General features: G+C 41.7%; 1 protein-coding gene across 1 annotated transcript in view; it reads right to left on the bottom strand.

Moving 5' to 3' along the window:
• Positions 1–24,847, bottom strand: part of adgra1b (adhesion G protein-coupled receptor A1b) — a 185,808-nt gene that overhangs the window by 146,064 nt on the left and 14,897 nt on the right. Inside the window, exon 2 of the mRNA XM_026189076.2 lies at positions 16,848–16,919. Within this exon, the coding sequence (XP_026044861.2) occupies positions 16,848–16,919 (72 nt within the window). The remainder of the gene's footprint in view (positions 1–16,847; positions 16,920–24,847) is intronic.

The raw sequence follows: 24,847 nt of genomic DNA, 5'->3' as shown, positions 1-24,847 counted from the left end.
TCCCATGAGTAGGGATGGGTACCGGTATCGGTTCTGTCATAAACGGTAGTAACCAGACCGAAAAGCAGCGCACATTTCGGTGCTTTATTTCGGTGCTTTTTTTTTCCTGAGCTGTGATACACTTTAGATTCTAGCCAATCATTTTACATTTCCGAGGATAGTAGGCGGGTCCAGGTACGTACGTTCTTTTAGAGCAGAGCTACAGATTAAAAATGCCCAAGGCGAAGCGGTCAAAAGTCTGGCTGTACTTCACAGCGAAATATGCAAACTCAGCAGCCTGCAACAAGTGCTTTAAGCTGATACTGTGATACTGTCAAAGGAGGTAACACCTGGAATCCAATGAAACACCTGGCGACGCATAGCGTTTTTTTTAAAAGCCGAGAAATGCGCCGTATTTGATAGCTTGCTGCGAGACCTCACACCGTGCACATCTACTGCGGGTGGGTTGCCTGTTATCGGACCCGGAGTTAGCAACATCCCCCAAAAACCCGAAGAGGAGAGTCCTGGCCCCTAGCCCTGCCAGTGTAGCAGAAATGATGAGGATGATGATGCAGCAGCAGCCGTTCTTCTCTGGGTCAGTAGCTTAATGTTGTTCGTGTGTAATTTACGTTGAGTAGGCTAACCACGTTATTACATTAATGCGTGTAAGGTGAACTAGCAAACATCATCATAGCTACATGCGGCTGTCTTCTTGTTTGATGGCAGATACTCCCTTCACCCAGGCCAAAAAGGCTAAAATGACCAAAGAAAAAGTGGAAAACAGTTAAACATGAGAGGTTTTTGGACAAAGTTTGTGTTTTTTCTATTGTTTAAGCACTGCTTCCAGCCAAGAGTGATACCATATATGCCCCATAGCTGCAGAAAAGGCTAACATTGTTATCTTTTTACAAAAAAACAGCTGAACATGAGAGGTTTTTGGACCAATTTTGTGTTCTCCAGTCTTTAAGCACCGGTTTGAGCACCGTTTAAGCACGGGCACTGTTTCAAAAGTACCGGTTTGGCACCGGTATCGGATAAAACCTAAACGATACCCATCCCTACCCATGAGTATTTCTTCTTCACTCACCTCTTTTCACTCTCTTTGTCTTTATCCATGACTCTCCACTTAATTATTAGTTATTATTCATCTCTGGCTCTCTTTCACAATGTTTCTTTTGTCCTGTTTTCTTCCCCTCAGGCCCAACTGGGAGTTTTTCCTTTCCACTGTTGCCAAGTGCTTGTTCACTGGAGTTCATTTGATTTTGGGGGTTTTCCTTCTACTATTGCAGGGTCTTTACCTTATAATCTAAAGCACCTTGAGGCAAATCACTGTTGCTGTGATTTGAGTTGAATAAAGTACAGAAAACAACCAATTGGCTGATTTGTAATTACACATTTCCTACAGTAGGTACTCATGTGTCTGAACTTCCTCTGGATATTAAGAGAATAATTGTCCTGTTATGATGTTGTAGTCCTGGTTTCACAGACCATGCCAGCTGTGGCCCTGTTTGTGTTAGTGGTTTCCTGTATACAGTCACGTTTAAAGCCATAGATGACAATACAGGCAAAACCTTTTAAGGTCACCAGGCCTGAGATAACAAATATCTGCAAATAAATGTTATAAATTATGATTCTGTGTCATTAACTGGCTCAGGACGGGTGGAGTCTGCTACATAATGCAACAGAATGGATGCCAAAAGTCAGAACAATCAGAGGAAGTTATTTGAAATTGAGTTTTGCATCCTTTTCTGTGATTAACAGCCTGACATAATGTCCTCATTCATCATAGTGTAAAGCTTGAAGGATTTGTAGTTGTTGGTTAAGGACCCTGAAAAAATGCAATAATGTCTTCTACCCTGTTTTTAGCATTCCTAATTTTGCCAAGGTAATTTCCCTGCTACAAGCTTTGAGACCCCTGCTGAGTTTACTGTCACTTACATCACTGGTTCCCAGCGGCTTGATTTACATTCGCTCTCAGTCATTATAGTAAAGTCGACACATCGAAGAGCTTAAGTTTCATTCAAGGTTATTTTCCATCCATCTATTCTCTTAGCTGCTTATCCTGTTTAGGGCTTAGGGGTTTAGGAGTTGGAGGGGAAAAAATCAACACACACTGGAGGGGGGAACAACTAAGCTGTAGTGCCTCTTCACCTCACTGTGCAATACCTTTTGTGCAATACTTTTGTAAATAGTCAACGGTGCAATAGACTCAATACTTGAAATGTGCAATTCACTTGTATTTTTATTTTTATTCCTATTTATTCTATTTATCCCCTTCGTATATTTTATTTATATTGTCTCTGTATTTATATATATATATATATATGTGTGTGTGTGTGTGTGTGTGTGTGTGTGTGTGTGTGTGTGTGTGTGTGTGTGTGTGTGTATTATATATATATATATATATAATATTCTGTAACTCTGTAACTTCTGTCGGTGCTGTGCTTTTTTGGAAATCGAATTTCCCAGAGGAACCCACCCGAGGGATTAATAAAGTTCTATCTAATCTAATCTAATCTGAATGAAGGTACCCCAGATTTATCACCAAAATAAAGCATTTGTTTCTCACCAAGGCTCAGTCACGTAGGCCCAGAGAACTGGTTAAAGATCGCCTGGCAACTACTGGCAACTACGGAAAAATGAGTATTCCACAACTGGGTGCAAGTGGTTGCTAGAAATTGGTGGCTGTCACTATGAAATTGCTAAAGCTCCAGTCATGCAGATGCAGTGACCTATCAGTGACTGCCTGGCCACGGTTTTGCAAAGCAAACCACAAATGTAGAGATTTCACATTCAAAATACATAACCAATGCTGAAAAAGTTGGGACACTGTGTAAAATGTAAATTAAAAAGAGAATGCAGTTATTTGACAATATCATAAACACATATTTCATTCAAAGAAGAAAACATCTCAAATCTTTAAACTGAGAAAAAGAGACATTTAAAAAAAGAACTATTAGCTTGTCTTCAGTTTGATGGCAGCAACATGTTTACCACGGTGTAGCATCCCTTCTTCTGTTAACAACACTCCATTAACATCTGAGATTTAATGAGAGCAGCCACTCGACTTTTGGAAGACAAATACTGCCCGACGGTTGCCTAATATAGGATTAAAGCTTCTCAGCAGTCCAGGATGTTCTTTGTCATAGTTCTCATTTCATGATGTGCCAAATGCTTTCAGTTGCTGAAAGCTCTGGACTCAAGGTAGGCCAGTTCTACCCTGAAGTCTTGATGAACCGCTGCACCCTGTCAGAGTATATTATCTGTTTTTCAGTCAACTTGAATAAATAAGGAAATGATTTATCTGTTAAATTAATGTATTACCTCATTTTCTTTAGTACTGGGCTGAACACAAGTAGTTTCTTTTCATTGCATCTTAAAATCAAATAAAACTTATTTGTACCTTTTAGAGCTAATATTTAGTCCAATACAATGTTTACTAGACTTTACATGTAGGGAAAAATATGGACTTGTGTACAGCTCCAGAGCTTTATGGAGGAATTATAAGCTCTGCATGTAATATTCAGGTCAGTCCAACTTAGGATCTCCCTGCAGGATTCAAACATTTTTCTAAAATAATTGTACCTAAGCCTGGTAATAAATTTATATATATATTTTTTAATCTGATTGAAAAGAAACGTTCTTTGTCATTGTCTCATCTGTGCCAAATATTCCATGTCATTTGTGACTTAGATTAGGAGGTGAACTTGTTTCTTTTCTGTCTCTGATAGTGGAAAAACTACTCCAGCACACAGCAAGAACCAACACTCAGACCTTTTTTTCTTTTTTGACAAAGTCAAGCCATATGTTTGTAACCCATCCAAGATCCACTCACAGTGAGGCAACTTTGGCCAGCAACTCACCAGTTAGGAAACCTTCATTAACTTCCATAATTCTGTAAAACTAGCTGTGAGGCAAGTGACCAGCAGCAGAGACCTGTTCAAACGGGCACTATGAACATAAAGAAAATGTGTACAAGCATAATGAGAAACCACACAAAATACAGCTAATACAATTATAATAACTTATATTGTAAACTCAGTAAAATCTACATTATGGCTGTAATGTAGAAAGGAAAATATCTCACACTGGTTTAATCTACATATTAGTGTATACTGACAAAAAAAGCTCCACACTTCCTGCGTAAACAGTTGCAGTTTTTCAGCAAATGCTTTCTAAGGAAGAAAAGAGATTATGCCACCTCAGGCTCTAAGCTCTGAATCTAAAGTAACAGGACACAGTGGCGGCATATAACAGCAAAGTGGAGAAAATGTGAAAAAAGGAGTAGCTTCAGCACATTAAATATACTTATAGAATATATTTAAGGGGAAATCGAATATAAGTGGTGAGTCTGATAGTAGCCCGACTCAAATAAAAGCCCACTTCTCTCTTCAGCTGAGGTAAACAAAAGCTCTGGCCACTATTGAGTATTTATGACGCGTGCGCACACACACACACACACACACACACACACACACACACACACACACACACACACACACACACACACACACACACACAAAGACACACAAACAAATGATAACTACCTTTGGGAGACTTGCCCCACATAGCCGCTGTAGATACAGCTGGAGTAGCTCAAATGAGACGAGTGTTTAAACAATAACCATTTTCTACTCCCCTCCTGCCTGTTTGAGTAGCAGTAGCGACCCTAAGTTTAAACTCCACCATTTGTGGTTAACGTTTGAAAAGCTACTGAAGTGCTTCCCAATTAATTTAAACTGGACTGTATATGTTAGGCAGCTCAGGTTCTCCTGACGCACGTGATCCCGAGGAGAGCAGCCTGTTTGCAATGTGACGCTAATGGGTGGATTCCTCCACGAATCCAAATGATTACCGCACCGCACTGTTACATTAATAAAGAAGCGTGCACAGGCATTCAGTCGCTGTGATAAATCTCCACATGCAGAACACACCACACACATGCTCCAGACATAATACTGCCTTCTCTTTAAAAGCAAGCCCTATTTAATCATGCGTAGTTCCAATAAATAAATCTCAGTGTTGATTGAATTATCAGAGCGCCATCAGTTTCACTGAAAGTCAAATTCTACTTGAAGTACATAAGCAAATAAAACTGCAGCCTCCTATGGCTACTCGGGCACTCGTCCAAATGGAAAGTGATGCCGCATGACGTATTCGATTGTGTGCACAGTTAATGAAATGAGACCACAAGGTGCTTTCATTAACTGAACTTGCATCGTATTTCTCAGTGGCGCGGTATTGTCTCAGCATTTGTGAATCCGAGGCCATCTTGGTTTTAGAGAACAGAAGACTAATATTCAGAATAGTGACGATACAAAGATACTGCACTCCCACACATAATGCTGCAGGCAAGACTGGATGGGGTAGAGTTAAAAATGGTTTAATGGTTTAACTAACAGTGCACCAACTTGGATAACTCTATAACCTTTTCATCGATTTTATTCCAAAAAATGAAATAAATAAATAAACAACTGTTCAAAGGATTTCAAAATGCTGTGCACACTGTATTTTAGTGATTCCCAAACGTTCAAGCAGATTTTTTTTCTTTCACTTATCTTCACTTAGTAATAGAAGTCTCAGCTGTACAGTCCAGTGGTCTTAGGATAATGAGAACACCTGCATTTTGACTGCTTCCTACTAAAACTCATTTTCACCATTCAAATCAGTCTGCCATCAGCTACAATATCTTGCAGAAAAATAAAGGCCTCATTGCTCAACCAAAACAGAAAGAGCATCCCAGTTTTGTTGATCACTCTCCCCATGTAGCTACAGTGGTGGCCAGTGGAACGACCAGAGTAACGCTGCCGTCACACTAGGGGAAAGTATTGACACCATGTATAATTAACTTACAAGTTTGTTGCCTTTGAAATGGTTGCTTTGTGTGTCATGTTAGTGTGAGTGAATAAGTGTGCCAAGCAATAAAACGGCAATAAGACGGGGTCAGTCTGCTATCAGTTTGTGACTGAATGGGGCCACATTAACAATTACATGCAACCTGTTTATGAATAAATGTTGCCATATGAAGCAAATCTAGTGTGTATACATACACAGAAATTACTTACATTCAGAGTCCAGCCAGATCCTCATAGATCTGGAACTGAAATGCCTCCACAAACAGTGATGCAGTAGCTGCATCAACACATCGGACTACAAACACGCACATTACCACTTCCGGAAGACGATCAAAGCAGCCAAACGTGAGTACAGGGACAGGGTGGAGCAACAGTTTGACAACCCTCGGAGTATGTGGCAGGGACTAAACACGATCGCAGACTTTAGAGGGAAAACCAGCACACCGCAGACCACGGCCTCTCTGTGTGAGGATCTAAACGTATTCTACGCTAGATTCGACACAGCGAACACCATGAGACCGGACAGTGTGTGCACCGCGGATGACGTCAGTGCGCACACTGTGTCTGAGGAGGATGTGCGGAGGTGCTTCAGGAAGGTGAAAGCGCGCAAAGCTACAGGTCCGGACGGGATTCCCGGCCGCGTCCTCAAGTCATGCGCGGCTCAGCTGGCTGGAGTGTTCACACACATCTTCAACCTTTCCCTCTCTCTGTCTGTAGTCCCAGCCTGCTTCAAAATGGCCACCATCGTCCCTGTACCCAAATCCTCCACCATCTCCTCATTGAACGACTGGCGACCTGTAGCCCTGACCCCCATCGTAAGCAAATGCTTCGAGAAGCTGGTCAGGGACTTCATCTGCTCTGCACTACCCGACTCACTGGACCCTCTACAGTTCACATACCGCCACAACAGGTCCACTGATGATGCCATAGCCCTGACACTACACACTGTCCTGTCACACCTGGAGAAGAGAGACACGTATGTGAGAATGCTGTTTGTAGATTACAGCTCAGCATTCAATACCATCGTTCCCTCGAAGCTGGACAGGAAACTGCAGGATCTAGGACTGAGCAGCTCCCTCTGCAGCTGGATCCTTAGCTTCCTGTCTGACAGACGCCAAGTGGTCAGACTGGGCAGCATCACCTCATCCCCCATCACACTGAACACTGGTGCTCCACAGGGGTGTGTACTGAGCCCTCTCCTGTACTCACTCTACACCTACGACTGCACAGCCACTAACAGCTCCAACATCATTGTGAAGTTTGCGGACGACACTACAGTGGTGGGTCTTATCACCAATGGTGATGAGACGGCTTACAGGGAGGAGGTCAGCGCCCTGACCCACTGGTGTCAAGACAACCATCTCACCCTCAACGTCGCAAAGACAAAGGAGTTGATAGTGGACTTCCGGAGGTGCAGAGAAGTACACACCCCCATCACCATCAACGGCGCTGCTGTGGAGAGAGTGAGCAGCTTCCGGTTCCTTGGAGTACATCTGGCTGAGGATCTTACGTGGTCAGTACACACAAACAAAACAGTGAAGAAGGCGCAGCAGCGCCTCTTCTTTCTCAGGAGACTGAAAAGATTCGGCATGAGCCCCCGCATCCTCAGGACCTTCTATCACTGTGCCATTGAGAGCATCCTCACTGGATGCATCACCACCTGGCATGGCAACAGCACCGCCTACAACTGCAAAGCTCTCCAGCGAGTAGTGCGGTGCTCTGAACGGATAATTGGAGGTGAGCTTCCCTCCCTCCAAGACATCTACAGGAAGCGGTGCCTGAGGAAAGCGGGGAGGATCATCAAGGACTCCAGTCACCCCAGCCATAAACTGTTCAGACTACTTCCATCAGGAAGGAGGTTCTGCAGCATCCGGTCCCGTACCAGCAGACTGAGAGACAGCTTTTTCCACCAGGCCATCAGACTGCTGAACACGTCATAGACACCTCAGCTTCACTACTGGAACTTCAACATTATGCACTCCATACTGCACATTAATGCCACTGTTTTGCACATGTCTCAACTCTGTATATTTTTATATATTTTATTTATTGTTTACTCTATTTAATTTGTAAAATATGTACACACACACACACACACACACACACACACACACACACACACACACACGTAGAAAAATATTTAGTATACACATCCAGAAATGCATATACTATTATATATTGTACATATATTTATTAGTTTCAGATGTAGCCATTCTTGTATTTTGCTTGTTTACATTATTGTATTTTGCACAACTCTGTTGCTTGTGAAGCTCGCACACAAGAATTTCACTCACATGTGCTGTACCAATGTACCTGCACATGTGATGTGACAATAAAAGTGATTTGATTTGATTTGCAGGATGGCAGTTTAACTGCAAAGTCACATAGGTGTCCAGAAACCTCGGTTTAATATAGCAATAAAACATTACAACCATTCGAGTTCTGTCTTGCACAGTGATGTGTCGCAGGCGAATTGCGCTCGTCAGTGCAGACTGTCTGATCTGTCTGATAGTGACTGCGTTCAGTTTGTGGTACTGCAAATATTTGGAGACCGGTTGCATCCCACCAGGTGATTTGTGTAACTGTCTTGCAATTGAAAGTGGTCATGCAGAAGTTAAGTGTGTTACACGTTCATCATCTCGGCGATCAGTTGTTTGCTGCAGCTGCTAGCAGAAAGTCACCCAATCTGAAAAAATTCAGTGCATTCTCTCTGCAACCAGTGTTTTTTATTCAAGTCTCAAGGAGGTTGCTGTCCTATTTTTATCCTAGTGTGACTGAACCATAACTGTAGAAAACTCCCCACTGTCAGAGTAGGTAAACAAAGTGATGATAGAGGCTGACAGGTAACAAAAGAGGAGTTTCCTTAACTAAGAAAGAACTCTGAGAACTGAGAGGGTATAAAAGACTAGATATTCAGTTGGTATTATTTCTCTTAGATCAGTAATAAACTAAAACTGGCTGCTTGTTAAGGTGATTCCAACTGGTTTTGTATTGGTGGAGCAGTATTTAGTACTCTTGCCTTACTGCAAGAAGGTTCTGGGGCGTTTCTGTGTTTTCATCTCCTCCCTGTGCCTGGATGGGTTTTTCCAGGCATTCTGGCTTCCTTTAAAAGTCCAAAGATGTTTGGTCAATTAGTGACTCTAAATTGTAGATGTGAATGATTGTCTGTCTCTCTGTGGTAAACCTGTGGAGATGGACCTGCCTCCTGTCCTATGGCAGCTGGGTTATGCTTAAGCATCCCTATGACCTTGAATTTAATATGCAGTTAAGAAAATGGATCTATGGACTTGAACACATCTTAGCAACTGTTGGATGAATTGCCACATAAAAACCAAATTCATGGTTTCCAGAGGATTGTCGCCACTTACCCTTTTTTTTTTTAGCAAATTAAAAAATATCAGATAAAAAAAATTATACTGTTTCTTCTACCTTTTCTATCTACATCCCGCCTTCAGAGTCACCCTCTCCTCCCTTATATGGCTGTGTAAAAATATCCACCTCAGATCAAATCACACACTCAAGCGTGTGTTTAAAAAAATAACAAATTTCTGATATAATTTCGATGACAATTTTGTGGATTACGCTTATTTTTTTGTGATGTTGTAATCTGAGAGGAGAAGATAGCAACATCTAGCCTCAAATGAGTCCAGTCTGAGTGTTACGACAAATTGTGTGGTGGTATTGTATCAATGCAGGGACACCAAGTATCAACATTTTATAGAAACACTTTAGAAATACTATGAACAAGAGGACTCCTCTCATGCAACATCATCCTGACATAAAGTTACCCGAGCAAACTTTTGTTTAATTGGCTGTTAGACAGATTGTGTAAGGTCGCCAACATGTTGCCATCAGTCTTTGTCAGTGAGTCCAGTTCGAGAGGACTCAACTCAAAGAACATGAAGATTGCTGAACGCAAATGTAATAGTTATACAGAAATATAACTATTTCTGTATAACTATTACATTAATAGTTATATTTCTGTGAATTTCGGTGTATGCAGACAACAACAGAGGTGTGATTTTCAACTATTTATGTAACCGACCCCATTCAGTTGCAAAATAACAAAAAATTGCAATAATTGTGGGTACTGAACTGTGTCAATATGTACCCTGCCTTTCCCCTTATCTCAACCAGACTAGGCTCCAGCCTTCCCTAAACCTAAACCTGGATGAAAGGCTGTCCCCATGAAAACTCTAACTGGCTCTGTCATTAACTTGACTAAATGCTAAACTACAGTATATTGGCACCAGACCTGATTGTAATGTGGATGGTGTTTATTAAAACCATTTATTCACATGTTAAATATTCATGGGTGAGTTTGCAGGTGCTTTGAGGGAAGGCCTGGTCACATCCACTGAATTATAACAAACACTCACTGAGACAGATAACCACCTATTGAATTGTAAATAAATGCGTGTTGAAAGCTTACTGAGAAGGGGAAAAAGGCAGACAGTCAGACAGTTCAGTCCAATTAAACAGAGTGAATGTGTATGCATTGTGACAGGCTTCTAGCTACCGTTGCCAGAGCTTAAAACGGTGGACTTCCCTGTGTGTGTTTGCATTATAAAATATTACATACAGTAGGCACCACAGCACCTGTGGGCACAAATTAATTATTCAACCTTCTTATTCGAATTATTCAAACAGTAACCGTAGACCCATGTAAATCTAAAAATAATCTGTATGAACTGCGAATATATTTGTTTTTGGGGGGAAAAGTTTAATATTTCTCAAGCACTGATGGAGTGCAGGCTCCTTCCTAGCTGTTAGGTGAGGCTGTGTGCAGGCAGGAATAGGACCCAAGGTGCAGACTCCGGAGACAGACGTGAACTCAAAAAAGGCTTTAATTTAATACTCAAAATATAACAAAACTAAAAAAAACTCAAAACAAACTTAAACTAGAGAAATGACAGAACACACAGCTAAGAAAATGGTAGATCGCGACACGGACACAGAGAAACACAGGGCTTAAATACACAGAGGGAGTAATCAGGGAATGAATAACAGGAGGGAAATACAGCTGGGGCAAATCAGAACTGACGAGACAAAAGGAAGCGTAAACTGAACACACTAAGACAGAGACCTTCAAAGTAAAACAGGAAACACATAACATAGACTCACATGCAGGCACTACAGAGGGAACAGAGACGTGGGACCAGGGCAGACACAAACACTGACTGAACACGGGGATATAGGAACTAAGGATACATAGAGACGTGAACTAGACAAGGGGATGCAGGTGATAGGGGAGACAGAGCAACTAAAGAAGACAGAGACATAAGCCATAAGACGGAACTCAAAGAAACCAAAAACTAGAAATTATAAATAATAACATAAACTCAAAAACCCTGGGTCGACGACCCAGGCATCCTAACACTAGCGGGTCGATTGGCGGTGCAAATGAAATATTTGTCAGGTTTCACTTCTGACCTAGAAGAAAAGTAGCAGTAAAAGCAGTCACATTTGCAAAAAAATAACCTTTAGTCAAGCAACACTTAAAATTAAAAGAGTTGCACAAAAGCAGCAGATTGGGGGAAATGCTTCTAAGGATTCCAGAAATGTGAAGAAAATTTCTTTGTTAACAGCTCAGCGTCGGTATCCAATTTTGGAACTACCCCTCTCATCAGTGTGAGAGATTTCTATTAGAACAAAACAAAAGGTCAAAGAGAGTGTGAAGTTCTTTTAAGAGACGCTTTTGATGCCCTCTTGCTTGCTGGTTTAGCACAACAAAGCAAACAACAACTCCCAACACTCCCACGTTACACCTGAATATTATAACCAGTCTGTGCTGAAAGTCTACGCTCCTCATCTGCTGCTTGTTTTAATCGTGGGAGACGGTTATTTGTGATTACCAAAACAGAGCGGGAGACGGATTGTTCTTCTGTCTCCCCCTCTGTTTCTCCAAACTTGGTCAGTGAGTCAGTCACACCCATGCTCCTCACATGTTTTACCTCAGCTGCGACCCAGCAATGATCTCCTTTAAAGTAACAATAAAAGCATTCATATTTCAAGCGTGCACTTTGATCCATTTAAGGCTTGATCATACTCCACGTCTTAGGTAAACAAAGGGGGTTGAGGGGGTTATAGCAATGCTTTTGTGTGATACGGGGAAATCTGGAAAATGTAAAGCAAGCTAACACTGCACTAGCAAGCCCAAGTTCACCTGCAGTGTTGTCTTACATGAAAACTAGAGCGCATACCGAAGGAGGATAAATACAATTATGAGTTAAGTTGGTAATAATTACACATAAATGGTTAACAAATTGAAATAGATTGAACAAGTAGCTGTGGCACTACCTAAAAATGTGTTCTGAGTCTTTAATCAGATGGCTTCACTCCATCTATTAATTGTTCTTAATGAGGAAACAAAATGAACTTATTCAATTGTCAATCAGTAATGGAAAGGTTCATTTGAATATTTGATTTTCTTTCTTTTTCTTTTACACTAACACATGTAATCTTAGGCTTTTTTCCCCTTTAAACTGCATGTGGACTGTAAGAATTCTAATAATGCTCTCATTTTTTCAGCTGTCCCTTCTTTTAACCTTTAACCCTTGCAGGAAAACGTCAGGGTCAGTCTGGTTTATGATCGCATAATCATCGAGCATTTCCCGACCTGCACTCCTCACTCGGAGCCCTGGACTTTACCCGGCCGCACATTCTTATGCACAACCGGCCGGGGCGATGTGTCCTTCAGCGACCTTGCCACTCCATCATCAATCACCTCCCAAGGAGAGGCGTTCACAGGGAAGACTGAATAAACGTCACTTTGTCAGTATGAACAACAGGACTCGCGAAACTTTTTAAACGACGCTGCCTCACACCTCTGACATCCACTTTTCAGGATGAGCAATTGCAGATGCTACTCTGAATTCTGATACTGTCTCCGGCCTGAGCCGTGGTCCGCTCAGTCTGACGGCCTGCCTCTAAACACCTCAGGGCTAGACAAATAATGTTTGGTCAAATAGACGAAAAAAAAAAAAAAAAGATCCTCTGCTTTCAGTAAAGAAAACATTTGGACAGCCTGCGAAGGATAAATCTGCTGTCATAGCCACTGTCATGATCTCAAAAATACCCACTCCTCTCTCTGACACCTATAATCAACAACATGCTTGAAGCCAACAGAAGTGTGCTCGAAGAATCTCGACCTTATCATTAAGGAATCATTTATTTTCTGTAGTTGCTGTTGGATTGTTACGTTGGACTCTAGATGTTACATAAAGAATGCAAATAGAATATTATAATGTCCGCAATAGTTCCAAATTAAGTGCAATCTTTCTATAAAAACATTTGCTCATGAGTGTAATCGGTATGAGAAGGATATGCCAGCCTCGTCGCGTTCAGACAGACCCTTCGCACAGCGAGGCCTTCTGCGGTGGAAACACATGATTAAGTGGCAAAAGCTAGATTTAGTGTCCTGACCAGAGAACAGAGATGGGCTTTGTTTCTGCTTTGCTCCTGTGGGACCCAGTTTGGCTGACGGCAGTGGGCTGGTGTCCATATGGGGTGGGGGGGGGCATCACCCACAATACAGGAGCCCTCCATTAAAAGGACTCTATCTGGCCTACAGGGGCAAGCAAATCACATCAAAAGAGACTTCTATGGGGGATTAATAAAGTCGCTTAGTGTGCTGTATAAATTCCATCATTCATCAACGATGATAACAATAATGATGATATATATGAGTCCAGCCCCTAGCTAGGATTAGTAAGTTACAAGCAAAACAGTATACTCTCATCACGGAATTGGACTGGGAAGCCTAATAATGCTCCCCCATGACCTCGGATGAAAAAGTTAATGCTCATTTGGTTCAGAGTGAAATTACTATTAAAATGTTTCCTCAGACCTTGTCTCCAGAGCACCTAACCTTTCCCAAGCGCCCCTGTAAAACCACTGTAGTGATTTTCATGAAAAGTGCTACATTTGATTAACATTCAACTGATGCCTAAACCTAAAAATATGAGTGCATCGAGTTTTCACGCTCGTCTTTTCTGCTCTGCTTGTCCAAAAGAGCAAGTGCACTAAACTAAGATTCTGAAAATAATACAATATATGTTTGCATGTTCTCTAGCTACTCCTAGATGAGTGGACCAATCTTGATGTAATTTTGCATAAACACTGCCTAGGGCAGGGGTGTCCAACTCCAGGCCTCAAGGGCCGGTGTCCTGCAGGTTTTAGACGTGTCCGTGATCCAACAGAGGTGATTTAAATGGCTAAATTACCTCCTCAACATGTCTTGAAGTTCTCCAGAGTCTTGTAATTATTTGATTCAGGTGTGTTGATCCAGGGATCTCTAAAATATGCAGGACACCGGCCCTTGAGGCCTGGAGTTGGACACCCCTGTTCTGGGGTAATGTGAATGCTAAAATACATATGACTTATACAAATATCTCATACAAAATCCCCAAATCATATATAGTTATACATTTGATAGTTCAATTGAGTGTGTTTTTGTGTTTGTTATGCATTTTAACCGTCAGTGCAAATATTTAAACTTTTTGGTGCAGCTGAATGGCCGCTGATTATCGATCAAAGAAATAAGCCACTATAAAAGCATTTAAAATTTAGAAAATACTGCAGCAGAGCAGGCAGCAACATTGTGGGGATAAGAACACAATGTTTGGATAAGCATCATATTATAAGAGACTTTATAAACAACCTGTCATGTATTAAATCTTCTATATGAATTCATCATTAATTTTGCAGTATACATATTATTTAATATATTCTTCATTTTACTAATTTATATTGTTTAGATTTGACAACTAATAAATAATCTAATAAGTCAGTATTCTGGTAAATTTACCAGTATATAGATCTTCCATCAATGAATTATTAAACTGTGTGCTTATTGTGCCAATAATATATCTGGTACCATATATTTGTACGCAGAGTATATCACAAACACACGCATACTAAAATGAAAATCTGCGAAATGTTTCATGTAATCACGATTTTAAAAACTACTGGACGCTGCCAGGCTACCCTCAGCCTCCTAGTAGATACACCTATGTTATCACTTTGAAAATCATACATGACATCTTTCTCGATTTATGGTGTTCACAAGATCTTCAGAAAACTTGGACTCTCACCTTGACCTTAACCTTGAAGTCAACCTCACTGAGATTCAAACTCATCTCAGACTTTTAGTAGATGCACCCATGGAACGAATTTCAAAATCCCACGTCTCCTCGTTCTTGAGTTCTCACATTCACAAACTTGGGTGTCACGCCACCCACCCGCCTGGTGGTGTGACGATATTACCCCCTCAGCCTTTTATGGCAGAGAGGTTAAAAAGGGATGAAAAAGTGACAGTTATTCTTGACAGTTATTGTTTATTGAGCCAACACCAAAGCAAAGACCGGCGTGCAGTGCAGGGGGTTATTTTGAAGCACTTTTTTTTATTTCAGTGGTCCACAGGACATAACAACTGCATATAGAGAAAAAAACGTCAAATCTACTAAAAACTTCTACCAACTTCCACCTTCTATGTTTGCTGGATTTCAGTTTGTCATTCACAGAGTATTTTGTCTGTTTTATTATGTCTGTGCCTAAACTGAATTAGAAAGGAAACAGATTGCCTCAGAATAAAAATGAATGAAACTAAAATTATCTGCATATCTAGAGCCATCGTTAAATAAGAAAAGATGTGCAAATCAGTTTCTGTTTCATTTAAAAAAAACAAAAAACTTGCAGTGGGATCCAAGTTTCCATTCCTGCCCCAAACGGTCTGTTTGTTGAAGAACATTGAGAGCGCAGCTGCAGCAAGAGTGGTGCAAACATATACACATGCCTTATTAAGCTTGTCAATCAGCTGCCAATTCTCCACAACCCTCAGATCCATTCAGTCAGCCAGCCGTACAGGAAGGCAGTCAGTCGGCTGTGCCAGACGAGGGAACAGCTGGCCGCCACTTTCAACTCACTGAGGCTACCTGGTTTGGCATCAGCTTCCAGCAACAGGCGTATCTCTGCCAAATGCTGCATGTGGCAGGAAGAATGGAAAGACTGAACCAAGGGAGTGAGGTGAAAGAAGGGATAGGCCACGCAAACTGCTGCTCCAAAAGGTCAGGTGCGACAGACCTTTGGCTGAATGTCCTTAAAAGCCTCGCAATCATCATCTCCATCACTCCAATGGAACTGGAGAGAGAGTCGGACAATTTAATGGCACTAATAAGGCCCGGAGAGACAGGTGACACCATCCTGTAGGTCACCAGGCGACACAGCCACCCAAAAAGAAGTGAAAGAGAGGCAAAATTATACCGCTGCCATTATTCCAATCTAAATTTAACTGTCAGTCAGCAGTCGGCGGAGACGGGGGCCAAAACTGACTGTAATAATATTCACAGCAGTCACTGATGTAGTTTGCGTGCGCGTGTGTGTGTGTTTTGGCGTGAGTGGTGAGCTTAATATGTGTGCTTTCACATGCACATACCTCTGGGAATGACTGACTGAACAGAGCAAGTTATCAAGCCATCCGCTCTGTGTGATTTCAGCCCCTTTCTGATTTCCTCATCAGCCAGTGTCTGTGTCACCATCAGGTAGAAAAGCAGCTATCACCGGGCTGCACGGAGGTGAAAGCAATCAATAGCTGACTTCAGGGGGGGACACAGGAGGAGCTATCATGGAGCTCATCATCAGGCTGTATGAATACAGCCCTCTGGGAGATTGCATATGGTGCGAGAGTCATCGGCACGAGCCCGCCACAGTCAGTCACACTGTCAGAGCACCCTGATCTCACACTGCATTAGTCCCTAATATGATGCTATATATTATCGCTTTTAGGACATTTACTGTGGCAATTGTGGTTAAGCGCAAGGGCTGGAAGGTAAAAGAAAAAAAAAACACACTGGCAAGCCTCCTGCAGGGTAAAACCTGACAAGGATCTCCTAATTCCCACCATGTCCCCTGTTTGCCTTTTCCCAGCTACAGTGCAATACTGCTGCTGCGATGACAGCTATTAGGACTCTGGGGAGGACAAAACATTAAAGAGTGCTTGATTTAAGTACTCACAGCTTTTCCAGGGCAGCCAAGCCATAGAAGGAGCCGTTCCTCAGCAGAGAGATCTTGTTGTTACTCAGGTTTCTGTTTAGGGGCAAAAGATATGAGAGAGAGAGAGAAAGAAGTCGAGGTGAGCATGCAGAGCAAGTAAGAGGAGGCGCATTTGTAAATATCACAAAAACAGAGCTGGGGGAGATTACTTATTCAAATGGCTGATAAATTGTTTATCCTCTGCCTGTCAATATGTTGGCAAGAGATAAGGATTTATGCCTGATGAGATTGCGGCTGTAAATTACTCATCCAAGCCACGTTTTGGACTTGTTTATGGCCATTTGTGGTTAAGATGTGTAATGATCCAAGCCATCCACCACCCCCCACATGCCCCCTCCTGCACTCCTTCATGTCAAAATATCGGCCTAATAGAAAAGCTTAAGGAAACGCCAGGTCAGCACAATTCAGTCATCCATTGCTCACACCACAACAGCAAACAAATCAATGAAATGCACTGCAGGGATCTTTAAGTGATGAATTAATATTCAGAAGAGACGCAGTGCCTCCGTTTTGATTATTTCTATGACAGCCATCACTGCTTTTTCTCTTTTTTCCCCCTTTTTTGGGGATGAATTATGTCTGGGCTGGATGTAAAATGAGAAACTATGTTTCTCTGAGTGATGCATGTGTTTGGGGGAAATAGAAAAATAGCGCCTGGACAGGACTTCTCGGAGAGTACTTGAAAGCACAAACACACGCACACAACCTTATCGTGTCGCAAAAACGTAGGAAAATCCAATTTAACGCACGCTACACTTGCGGTATTTCTGTTAAACCTCTGTTATCTATCCGCAGAAATGAGCACAGCTAAAACAAATAAACACACATGGGGCATATCAAGGTAATCAGGTGGGTTTTTTTACTGTAGAAAAAACAAAACAAAACCCAGAGTGACTTATTAGACCACGTAAAACTCGGGCGCCTGCTGCGGGTGCGAGAGGCATTTCAGATAAGGGCCCGAGTCTCCTCGAAGCCCGCTGCAGTAATTACTTTTGCTATGTTTGTCGAGAATAACATGACCACACAAAGTCACCTCTGAACCAGTTACTGCTGGAAATACAACGATACAGCAGACAAGAACAGGTAGTTCAGGGCTCCACTCTGAAATAAATCTCTCTCTCAAGCCGGACTTCCATGAGCAAATTGGCAAATAAAGACTTTTTGAGTTTTTTTCATTATACAGATTTCCTCAGATTTCCTTAAAACAGCGAGACGGTGGTAATACATGATGTATGTTACAATGCACCAATTATCCCTTTATTCTTCTATTTAGACAATTCAGGGTTGGAGACTGTCCCATGAGGTCATGAGGTGACAGGCAGGGAGAACGTGTAAACTCCACACAAAAGGGCCCAGGCTGGCCAGTGGGTTCAAACACTTCCCTGGCAGTGTGAGACAGTGCTAACTACTGCACCGCCACGCCACACCTAGGGTTTGTGTCTCAGTTCAGAAGCCTGGTGCCAATCAATCATATCCAACCACACAGACACAGTTAAAGGAGATTAAAGCTTTTATAAATTAGAAACTACTCACTACACTACTCACTGTCTATGTGAAGAGGATTGCTTGTAGCTAAAAACCAACAGAGAATTGTGATTTTATTTTGTAGTTTCAGATCACAGAGGTTGTTGACTTTCTCCTTTACTTTATATCTTTTAACCTCAGCACAAAAAACAGCAGTGATGCAAAAATGAAAGCACAAACAGAGCTCAAAGGAGAGACACTGTTTATTATGTAACAGTTACATAGCCTGTATTAAAAAGACGAAGGTAGCCACCGTGTGATCATCCATCAGTTTTGCTTTTGAGTTAGTATTTTGTGTCGTTTTGTGAGTTTGTTTAGTGGCTAAAGAGGCTTTTTGTTTTCAACAGATTGGTGGGTTCCTTGTTATTAGCTAATGCTAGCAAACTTGCTAACCAAGCTTCCATGAACAATATGAATGCATTAATTGCGTTACACATTATATGAATGCAAACACCTGCTAATTAGTGTCAAGCAACAAAAAACTAAAAACTAAAAAAATTAAAGTAAAAATTTCTATAAATTTATTGAAATTAATACACATAATTTTCTCATTCACATTTAATTAGAGTAATTAAAGGTAATAGTATTTATAGGTACTGTTGGGGTAAAAAAAAGAAAGAAGGTATTTTCTCTGCAGACACATGGATGCAGATGCAACTTTACACATACACTGAACAAAAATATAAACGCAACACCTTTGTTACTGCTCCCATTCCCCATGGGATGGACATAGAGACCTAAAATTCATTCCAGATACACAATATAACCATCCCTCCCAAACAGTGGTCACAAATCAGTCCAAATGTGTGGTAGTGGGCACATCTGCTATATTGAGATAATCCATCCCACCTCACAGGTGTGCCACATCAGGATGCTGATCTGACATCATGAGTAGTGCACAGGTGTACCTCAGACTGCCCACAACAAAAGGCCACCCTTGAATGTGCAGTTTTTTGCGCTATTGGGGGTCTGGGGACCCAGAACCGGTCAGTATCTGGTGTGACCACCATTTGCCTCATGCAGTGCAACACATCGTCGCATGGAGTCTATCAGATTGTCAATTGTGGCCTGTGGAATGTTGGTCCACTCCACTTCAATGGCTGTGCGAGGTTGTTGGATATTCGTGGGAACTGGTACACGCTGTCGTATACGCCGGTCAAGCACATCCCGAACATGCTCAATGGGTGACATGTCCGGTGAGTATGCTGGCCATGCAAGAACTGGGACATTCTCAGCTGCCATCTGCCCTGAACAATGTGAACCATGATTCATCCGTGAAGCGCACACCTCTCCAACGTGCCAGACGCCATCGAATGTGAGCATTTGCCCACACAAGTCTGTTACGGCGACGAGCTGGAGTCAGGTCAAGACCCCGATGAGGACGACGGGCATGCAGTTGAGCGTCCCTGAGACGGTTTCTGACAGTTTGTGCAGAAATTGTTTGGTTGTGCAAACCAATTGTTCCAGCAGCTGTCTGGGTGGCTGGTCTCAGACGATCTTGGAGGTGAACCTGCTGGATGTGGAGGTCCTGGGCTGGTGTGGTTACACGAGGTCTGCGGTTGTGAGGCCGGTTGGATGTGCTGCCATATTCTCTGAAACGCCTGTGGAGACGGCTTATGGTTGAGAAATGAACATTCAATGCACGGGCGACAGATCTGGTTGACATTCCTGCTGTCAGCATGCCAATTGCACGCTCCCTCATTGCTTGTGGCATCTGTGGCATTTTGCTGTGAGACAAAACTGCACATTCCAGGGTGGCCTTTTATTGTGGGCAGTCTGAGGTACACCTGTGCACTACTCATGATGTCAGATCAGCATCCTGATGTGGCACACCTGTGAGGTGGGATGGATTATCTCAATATAGCAGATGTGCCCACTACCACACATTTGGACTGATTTGTGACCACTGTTTGGGAGGGATGGTTATATTGTGTATCTGGAATGAATTTTAGGTCTCTATGTCCATCCCATGGGGAATGGGAGCAAAAACAAAAGTGTTGCGTTTATATTTTTGTTCAGTGTAGCTGTAGGCTATGGTGCAAGAGTCGGGGGGTGATGATATACGCAGCGCTTATTCTGCAGCCCAGACTCACATAATTTTAAATACAACTCCAATGGAGATTCAAGGTTTTATATCTGCTAAAATATTGATTTCTCCAGCGAGCTCTTAAATCGTCTGCTGCAGGGCTGCTCTCTCTCGCTCTGTGATGCTGTGGATACGTACATACCCATGTGATCTGCTGCCTTGAGCTCTCCTTTGCATGTTGTGTATCTTCTTGTCAGCCAATGGCCACTTCACTCACTTACGCACACACATTCAGACAGATAGACAGTGGCAGATTTGCACAAGGTCAGATCCTTTTATCACCTTCCACCACTACCTTCCCATCTTCTTTTAACACAATGGGCTGTGGGAATGATCACCCAGGTTTAAGGAGAGAAGGCCAATTAGAATGTGGTGTTGATTTCTTCTGTGACGACAGTGCTCTCGTTATGGCTACATGCTCATTTTTAACCCCAGGATTAAGCAGCGGGATCCCACAATGCATTGTGCTGAACGGGCAACTCGCCGGCCAAACTGCTCAGGGTGCAGAGTGTGCACAATGAAAATGTACTTGTGAAGGCACAAACAGACATGCAAACTAGGCATGAACTCACAACAGGAAATAAATATTTGGTCTTTTTGGTCATGAGAATAAACAATTCTATAAAGATTTCTCTCGGTTTTTGGCTGAAAGGTTAAAAAATGATATTTGCACTTGCCATTTTTTGCACTTGCACTGGAGAATTGTCTCATTTAATTGAATAAGTTTGCTTCTGGGTGATATTTGGGGAAAGCACCTCTTTCTGCTCACAGTTGTCTTGGCAGGAAAAGCTAAATTGATGACAGGAAGTCCCCTCTCAGCAAAAGGCCAGGATGGACGCAAACTCGCGTCAGCAAATTTGTGTCAACATCTAAGCTTGTATTTATATTTTGGCCTACCCCAATAGCAAACTTCCAAGGAGATCGTATCTCTATTACTTCCAAAATGACTCTTTTTTTTTTTGACAGAGAACTAGTGGGAAGATCCGGCGGGACAAAATCCGCAGAGCCAATACAAGAGACAAAGAATGCACAAAAAAGATAGAAATAATCGGGTGAGATAATAGACTTTTCACTAAGCCCCTCCATCCAGTTATTGCTGCTATGGCTGTCAAGCGTTCCATTGTTGCACAAAGCACTTTACACACTGATACCACAGGCACATTTATCATTTGAAATTTGCAGTAATTCTTTAAACAGTGATATGACAGCTGATTTCACATGGAAGTAAACAGTAGGCTTCTCATTTCCAGCCAACAAGTGAAAATCTATTTTATCTGCTGTACGAACGACTGTGGTTTGACAGTCCACTGAATTTAGTGTTAGAAGACTGAGGCCAAAGCTGCTCGTCACCCGCATGAAGTCATACTGTCACCAGCTGATGATCAGCGTCAGTATGGAATAAGGAGGAGCATGGGCATGTTTTGCATAGTAGAGATGGTTAACCGTAGTTATATATGACATTTGTGCCAGTACCACTTTTTTCCATCTGCTATGTGCCACTGCTTGTGGTACAGAACAGAGCAGCATTAACATGACAGAAAAGACACTGATTGTGTCAGACATGGCAGAGGAGGAGGAGCTGGAATGGAGGTGGGTTGCTAACCTTGCTCAGTAATGTAAATAACATGCCCTATATGAGATTTGCCAATCAGCTGTCAAATATCTGTCTGCACTGAAATCTCACCTGAACTAATTCCTCAATTATCAGTAAAAACGTAATTTAAATGTTACATGCCAAAAACGTCCTGTTTAACTGACTTTTATTTTGTGCTATTTTATTTTTACAAAACTGTTTTGGTTTTTTTTTACATCAAGTGTAGTTATTACTTGAGCCCTGTGTCTACTGTTTTGAGACATGGTGAAATTCAAAGGCTTGCAATTTATGTGGGCTTGGCGAAATCAGTCAATTAGAAAGTGTAGGGCCAAATTAACTCATGGGTTGAAGGGGAAAAAAGTTCTGTGGGTGATCAGCTCAACTAACAATGGGCTAATTTACTAAAAACCTAAATTCACAAATCAAAACAAGCAGACTGGATAATGGACAAGCAGTCTAGTAATCAAAATAAAACAGTCTCCAGTAACAGCAATGGCAATTTAGATCACTGAGAGCCAACTTAATGGTAATTTCGTGTCTTTTTTTAGTGCAAACTTCTCTGTTAGAAATTGCTGAGGGCTGCTTATGTTCTGCATAAATCAGAGGAGCACAGGATTTGTGTAGAAAAAGGGCTGTTACAAACTATCCCATAGTGTAAACCTGAAATCTGCAACAGCTGATCTGTAGGATGTGCAGAATAACACAAAACATAATCTACCATCAAATACTTACCCATCTGTGCGTCGATGAACTTGCTGTTATTGTGTTATGTGCAATAATGCAAGCAATTCTCTCATTTTAGGAAGACGTTTTTATAAAACCCATTAGACATCAGAGATCAGTCTAGAAGTGTATGAGTCCCATTCATTTTTGCATTTTGACAGTCATTTCAATATGGCAATATGTGCATGAAAAAAAATCACGAAAGGTGAAGATTTTATGACGTGCCATTTTCAAATGAAGGAATTTTCTCGATTAATTTTTCAACCATAACTGAATGTTACAAATAACAATTACAGTTCACAATTACAACTACATACAGAAACTGTTAAAAAACGGATAATATGCTCACAGAAAATTACGTTAGTTTTTTTTTACAGTGTAACTTTGAGCTATCCACTATATACAAATTCGTTCTCACTCATTTTGAGTATATCAGCATTCCTAGGGGCGACTATCACAGCCACACCCGGTGCAAAATAACACATGACCTAAAGTTAAATGCATTAAATTTAGTGCAATTTGCAATGAATTGCTTTATCAGACCTTTCTGATTTTCCACTCTAAAACTGAAACTCCTACAAAGACCTGCACAACAAGCCCAGTCACGAAAATACCTGCACCCTGTGCACTTTAATACCAAAAGAGAGTATTTCATTGGTGCAGTAAATTTGTAAATTTGATCCTTTAAGCTGAGTCAGATTAGACAAGATTTATAGACCACCAAATGTGAGTAAGCAAGAGTTTGTATGGATTTCTATTGTTGTTGATCCAAACATCAGTATCCTGCTGCGTTGGTGTCAGTTTGAATTCGTCTTGACAAAAGCTCTCTGCATGCAGGAAATTGCAGCAGATACAAGCCAGCATGGAAGCAGCCGGACATGGTGAGAAACTCCTTGGAAAACCGAGCAGGTCAATATCACAATATTTCACACAGAGAATTACTGAAAGATAACCAAAGAGCTCAAACAGTTTGAAGGGCCAGGTGGAGTTGATTCTGGTATTCCCTGAGCTTTTTCTAAATGCTAGCACTATAAATTGTGCCAAAACTGCTGCGCTTCTTTTCTAAAGCCACATATGAACAATGTGGCAGGGTAAAGGTGGTCGAGCTGAGACACTCACTGCTGTCGCTGTGTTTTCTCCAGTGTCTCCCATTCTGTTCCTACTTCTCCCTCTGCGGACGGACGTCCCACTCAGGGACAGGCAGCCACTGTTTGTGCAAACTCAAGCGTGTCCTGTGCTGTGTTATGCTGCATGTATGTGTGTGCGGATTTGTGTGGATGTGCCTGCTTGCCGACCCCTGCATGCCTATCTCAGGCCTCTGCGCAACGTCCAGGAAATCACAGGAAAAACAGAATTGAACATTATGTAAACAGGCCATGACAAACTTGTGGAGGAGCCATCCAACTCTGTATTTACATTATCAATTATGTTCTCTGTGGATAAGCTGCTTTCAGCGAGGAGAAGTGATTCAGTATTGTCTCTGTAGGCTGCAGCAAATGGTCTATGTCATTGCTTACTGTGTTCCAGCGCCAACCACAGCCAGATGTGTATAGTTTATCTAGTAAATGCTGCATTTTCACAAAATTCCCACATGGCATAGGGCATTCATTTGTGTGAATGTTGAGTTTGCGAGCGTAAAATTGGAAGATTGAAGCACTGCAGAAGGTTAAACAGTTGATTAGTTAATTGATAATAAATTTGTGTGACAGTATTTTGATAACTGATACACACTGGAGTCATTTTTCAAATAAAAATGCCAAGGTTTTGATGAGAAATATGAGAACTGAGTACTGTACGAAAGTCTTGAGCCACCCCCATTTTTTTTTTAAGTGGTCCTGAGTAATAGTTCTCAAGACTTTCTGAAGGTCTTTTTTAAGTTTTTGGACATAACCTGGGAATAATTCAAGAATAAAAAGACATCTGATTCAACAGATAAGTAAGTGTTGTGTCTACACGTATCAGACAGGTTTTTAAATGTTTCTTTGGGCACTTATTAGCAGCCTGTTGCAAAAACATATCATTTGTTCCCATTAA

Source organism: Astatotilapia calliptera, chromosome 13 (genome assembly GCF_964374335.1).
Source record: "Astatotilapia calliptera chromosome 13, fAstCal68.1, whole genome shotgun sequence".
NCBI lineage: Eukaryota > Metazoa > Chordata > Actinopteri > Cichliformes > Cichlidae > Astatotilapia > Astatotilapia calliptera.
This window is presented reverse-complemented; position numbering and strand designations above follow the sequence as displayed.